The sequence below is a fragment of the Lycium ferocissimum genome, unplaced genomic scaffold (genome assembly GCF_029784015.1).
Source record: "Lycium ferocissimum isolate CSIRO_LF1 unplaced genomic scaffold, AGI_CSIRO_Lferr_CH_V1 ctg1686, whole genome shotgun sequence".
NCBI classification, from domain to species: Eukaryota; Viridiplantae; Streptophyta; class Magnoliopsida; order Solanales; family Solanaceae; genus Lycium; species Lycium ferocissimum.
In genome coordinates, this window is record NW_026716861.1 from 148,273 (window position 1) to 154,515 (window position 6,243).

The 6,243-nt window shown below is 32.1% G+C and overlaps 1 protein-coding gene across 1 annotated transcript; it reads right to left on the reverse strand.

Annotated features, from left to right (window-relative positions):
• Positions 1-677: 677 nt before the first annotated feature.
• On the reverse strand, positions 678-1,588 carry LOC132042654 (pathogenesis-related protein R major form). The gene has a single exon (XM_059433186.1). The coding sequence runs from the start codon at positions 1,526-1,528 to the stop codon at positions 845-847; it is 684 nt and encodes a 227-aa protein (XP_059289169.1). The 5' UTR covers positions 1,529-1,588; the 3' UTR covers positions 678-844.
• Between the last annotated feature and the right edge of the window lie 4,655 nt (positions 1,589-6,243).

Here is a 6,243-nt window from a genome sequence, read left to right on the forward strand (position 1 = left end):
TGGGGGGGGGGGGGAAGGGACACCGTAAAAATTGAATTTTTATTAATTATTGAATTTATCTCAATTCTCAATAGTTATGTAATCTTTCAAGAATATATATTATTGAATAAAGGTTAGATTTGAATGCTTGCCAACGTTTTACAATGAATAAAGGTTAGATTTGAATGCTTGATAATGTTTTACAAGAAAAAAATTGCATTCTTGATGTTACGACTACATGGCGTATTTAATGCATGGATTCTCACTAAAACGTGCATATAAAAAGTTTCATGCATCAATTACTGCAAAACTGCCAACGTTTTGCAACAAAGTGAATTGTTGTAAAACGTTGGCCTGCCAACGTTTTTGCAACAAAACATTTTGTTGTAAAACGGGACAAAACTTAATGAATTGAACTATTTATACTGGAAAATGCTCAGGAAATGATCTCTTATGAACACTCACAAATTTGAAAGAGGAAAATGACTTTTTCAGACCTCTTATTTGTAAAAATGAAAATCTCTTGTAAAAATGATATAAAATTAAAACAAGCTCGTAAAGGGTTAAAAATTCACTTCTCCCAAAAATGCTTGTTTGGACCGTAATTCTTGAAAGTACGATTGAGTTGAAGGGTGATTGACAATTCTTCTTACATAACATAATTCATATTTTTCATTAATTTCTGTAGGAAACAAGTCTTGATGAAGCTTAACTCATTTAATAATTTAACAGATACGTACTATATATCAACTGCAAATGAATGTGACAACGGTGAACAAGACATCCCACCAGCTCTCTCCTCTTTGTCACTTTCTTTTTATTCAATACTTCTTAGTACTACTAGTGTAGTTATATATAGTTCTAATTAAGGGCAGAAAACAACCCTGTAATTTGTACCAGCAGGACATGTAAACAAACTAGTTGGATCATCCTGTGGATAACTATAAGCATTTGGGCACCTTGTCTTAAAAAATCTTGAGAGATCAGTAGGTCCACATGATCCAGGTCCATTTGTACAACAATATTGATTAGTCTTGAAAACAGTACATGGATTGTTACATCCGCCTGGTGTTTGTAATTGACTTGGACATTGCTCTTTAATAGGTGCTGTGCATCTAAGATTACGGCAGGCACCATTGGTTGGGCTAAATTCCATAGGAATGTTGAATCCATCGACAAGAGAAATATCGACATAGTCCAGGTTATTGGGCTGATTAAGTGCGAATTCAGCTAAAGTGTTGGGTGGACTACCATAGCCTTGACATTGTAAAAGCCCTTTACAGTCTCCAGTCTCGCATTTGCCTCGACCATTACCATCAAAGTTACATTTGGTTCGGCCCCAAATGCGAGCTTGGATTGTTCCAGGCTTCACATCTAGGTTCCAAGATTGGCCCGAGTTGAGCTGCCTGCCTCCCCCAGGGGAGGCGGCGGCCCAAACTGTGTAGGTGCACCGATTGATAATGTTAAAAGTGGCAGCATGAGTAACAGATGAAAAATATTGGCCAAAGTAAAGGAAGACAAAAAGGGGGAAGAATTTGGGGAAGCTCATCTTCTTCTTCTTTTTTTGGTTAATTAAACTTGAGAATGTGTTTATTTAGAGACACTTTGTATGGGTTTAAATAGCTGATTTACTGGCCTAGTATGATGATCTTTCACAGGTTCTAACAAGTTTTGAAATTTCAAAGATTATGATTTTCCTGTGGAAATTTGTGTCATATAGTCACTGAATTATATAAAATTTAATATTGGTCCTTGTGTTATTTAGATAGACACATTTAACCTTCATTTGAAATGTGTAATATTGATACTTCTGCTTAGTGAATCTTCAAAATTTGATGAATTATTGATTATTAACTATTTAAAATTAACTATGCATTATGCTAAATTTGTATTGTTACTCTACAATTAAAAGTATTATACGTTTAATAATAATCTACAAATAATATATTAACTATTAAGGTACTACGTAAACGGATCGAAAATTGCAAGTGCTAATTAATTCAAAGTTAAATAGCCTTGAATTGCAATTTACAAAGATCAGAACTAGAGTTTACCAATAACTAAGGGGTTAAATGTGTGATTATCCCCATTCTTATCGTTGTTATTGTAACCGCAAAGTACACCTCTCATTTTTCTTCTGTTTCATATACCTGTTCGCGTGGCTAAATTTTGCTCGTATTTCTCTTGGAAAATCTTGCTTCTTGACTTGTTTAATTAACCATACATTATGCTAAATTTGTATTATTACCTCATAATTAAAATTAGAATAGGTCTAATAATAATTTGAATATAACGTATTTACAGTGTAAAGAAATGCACATTCTGAGTAATTTAGGCTAAATATTACAACGGCCAAAATTACAGTTTACTAATAACTGAGGGATCAAAAGTACGATTATTCATATTTTTGTCCAATTTATTGTGACTGTAAATTCTGTCTTTCGTCTTCCATTTCGTGGAAAATACGCAGTGAGTTCACGTGGCTAATTTTTGCTAGTACTTCCCTTGGAAAATCTTGCTTCTTGACATGTTTAACTAATCGTGAGTTATGCTAAATATGTTATGTTACTCCATAATTAGAGGTATTATAAGTCTAATAATAATCTAAACATAACATATTACTACTATGTAAAGGGACAAAAGTGCACATTCTACCTAATTCAAGATTAAATATTATAAGGACCAAAACTACATGTTACTAATAATTAAGAGATGAAGAGTAAAATTGGTCATATTTTTGTCTTCGTTATTGTGAATGCAAATTCCATCTCTCATCTTTCATTTCGTGCCAATTGCCAAATACACAATCTAATTGCATGCCTAATTTTTGCTCGTACTTTTCTTGAAAAATCTTGCTTCTTGACCTGTAGTCAAGCCGTCACTAATTGAATTTTATTAGGCATGCTAATTTCATTGACTTGGGAACCTTTGAAACTCTCTGGGCATAGATATTGTTATAATTAAATGATCATCTATACCACTTTGTATAGAGTTTCCTAGTTTCTATATAAAGATTTGCTATTCCAAAATTTTCATGGGAAGATATATTGATAACTGAACACAAAGTCTTATTGTTAGTTCCTTAAAACTATTAGTTAACAGGCGTAATTTCTAGAAATTATTGTTCTTTTCGTTCCGAAAAGGTTCAGAGATCAAGAGGTCAATATATCCATTTTTCGTGTGACTTCGTATATCCATTCCTTAATTATTATTTTTTGGGAATGAACACATATTCATAACTCTACAAAAGTTCAATACATCACAATTTTCTTAATAAACCAATTTTCTTATTGTTTTTGACAAAGCTAAACAAATAGTAATTTTTTATTTCTCATGCGCGTACAGCTTCTTATAAAATAGAATAAATAAATACAATACTAGCATTTACTTTTATTACCCTGTTTAAGTGAGGGTATAGTATTGCAACTTGCAAGTGGAGCTATAACAGTCCAGATCAAGCGCACATGGTCCTACCATGTAGGGCTGTGTAAATTAACCGTTAAACCAATAATCCGAATTGATTATTGGATTACTGAGTTAATGGTTCGGGTTATTGGTTTAACTATTGGGGTATTGGTTCACTGTCCCAAGTTATGGGGTAATTAGTGTAAATAAATGATTTTGGGCCTAACTCAACCCAGAAGCTAGCTTGTGAGGGGAGAATTATCAAAGTCCGTATAACGAGTCCACCCATCCCTTAAACCACTGTGTGGATATTTTAACACCCCACCTCATGCCCAGGGTTGGACATCTCGTGCGTGTGCAATTTTGAATATGGGGCCCACTATCGAGAAACAATAATTAGGATAGGTCCTGCTTTGATATCATGTAAAGAAATGGACCTTGGGACTAACTCAAACCGTGTTTCAAGCTAGCTTGTGAGGGGAGGATTGCCCAAGTCCATATAACGAGTCCACCAATCCCTTAAACCACCAATATGGGATATTTTAACAATTAGTTCGTTCATGGTTCGGTCACTTTTTTTAACGGGTGAACCAATAATTCAACGGTAATTTATTTAATTATAATTTTACCCTTCAATGTGTAAGGTAATCTCTGAACTCGCATGTTTACTCAGTTAGTGTCGCGCTACTTTGGAGGATCAATTATGACCTATTAGTACTACTGTTCTTGGTTGTGATTTACACTTTGCAAATCAGCAGCTCTTGCAAGTTTCTTGGATGAAAATCGTTAAGCTGTTGGAAAGCCTGGAATGATTGAATGCAATAATCCAATGGCTTGAGCTTTTTCAAGTGAAATGAGACTCTTGACAGATCGAAACAAGTCTAATGAATTTGTAATATTTATCCAGAGATCCTTACACTTTGTCTTTAAGTGATTCTCAATGAAAAAATTTCGTGTGCAATCTTAACGGTTAAAGCGATAAGCGAATCAATAACAATCAATAACCGAGGATTAACTAATAACCGATTAATCGATATCTTAACGGTTTTTTAACGGGTTAGCATATCTACAAACCGATAACCAATAAATCAAACCGATAACTTCCAAAACCGAACCAAATTGAACATACTCAGCCCTACTTTGCCATGTACACAAGAATACTACCATTGTATTGGTCATAAATTATCCCTTCGAGAGACATCCGTTAAAAAAAATATTGGTTACAGTAAAATAAACCATGCTTTGCATTTTCAGTGAATGTTTTGCCATAAAACTTAAATTCTCATGGAATACTTTTCAAAATTTTTGAATTTGCAGGTCAATAAACAGCGATACTGATGTAAACCAAATTTACATAGAAATTTCAGACTTCCTAAGAAGCATCAATTAAAGAAAACATGGTACATTCATTTAATTTATGGACAAAAGACCACTCTATAGTTGGTTCCAGTAGGATAAGTAAAGGTACTAGTTGAATCATCTTTAGGATAACTGAAAGAAGTTGAACATCTATCTTTAAAGAACTTCAAAAACGTAGTCGGACCACAATTACCAGATGTGCAAAAATATTGGTCAATCTTGAAAACGGTACAGTAAAATACACCATGCTTTGCATTTTCAGTGAATGTTTTGCCATAAAACTTAAATTCTCATGGAATACTTTTCACAATTTTTGAATTTGCAGGTCAATAAATAGCGATACTGATGTAAACCAAACTTACATAGAAATTTCGAACGTCCTAAGAAGCATCAATTAAAGAAAACATGGTACAGCCATTTAATTTATGGACAGAAGACCACTAATTCTCCTGGAAGACTTTTCAAAATTTTTGAATTTGCAGGTCAATAAATAGCGATACTGACGTAAACCAAACTTACATAGAAACTAGTGTATATGTCTGCGCTTTGCGCGGTTATTAAATTATAATATGAATAATTATTGTTATTATTTTTGTAATAAAAATATCCATCTTTACGTTGATCAATTTAATCTCTTTACATTCCCCGATCGTAATACTATCTGTTGTTGCTCGATATAAATGTGTTGTTAATATTGTTTGCTCTCTTTTAATATCCTCTGGTCTCGCTTTACTATTGATGCCGGTACCATGTTGGGTCATTTTGTCAAAACTGAACAATATCTTATATCTCACCGACAAAATAATATTGTTATAATTAAACATTCAATTTTAAAAATAGTGAACTATAAAACGAATATTATATATTTTATATAATAACAGACTTAGAATCCAAAACAACACATGTTTTGTATGTATTATTGTAATAATTTTGTAGTCTTATGATGTAATATTAATTTCATGAATAATAATATAAAAAGTTCAACACAAGGTTTAGTTTTATATTCTTTTAAAATCTTCATATCATCTTTTTTTTTTCTTCTTCTGTTGTATTCGTCAAATTAGATTTGCAAAATAAGGTATAAGATAAAAACAAAAATGAGAGAATTATAACTTTTAAATTACTAAATAAAAGTTGAGAAAATATGACTTTTAAATTTTTTATAAACAAACGGTCAACACATAATTTAAATTTGTATGTGTGTAATTAATTCTTTTATGTTTTATAGTATAAACTTAATTTCAAGAATACAAATTATAACCAATAACAAATAAGTAAGGGAAAAAAAAAATTTGGCTATTCGTTTAGAAGACTTGCATTATTCAAAGCAAACTACATAATCATCATCTCTAAAAATGATAAGAAAGAAATAGTATTAATCTGCGGGTCGCTCTATTTAGACTATTTAAAAAAAAAAAAAAAAAAAAAAAATCTCAATCGAGCCTCTCTATATATATATATATATACCCACACACACGCACATTCCTCCAGAAAATTCTA

What these genes read in the sequence shown, in the direction of transcription:
- LOC132042654 (XM_059433186.1), bottom strand. Translation starts at nt 1,528, where the DNA reads ATGAGCTTCCCCAAATTCTTCCCCCTTTTTGTCTTCCTTTACTTTGGC.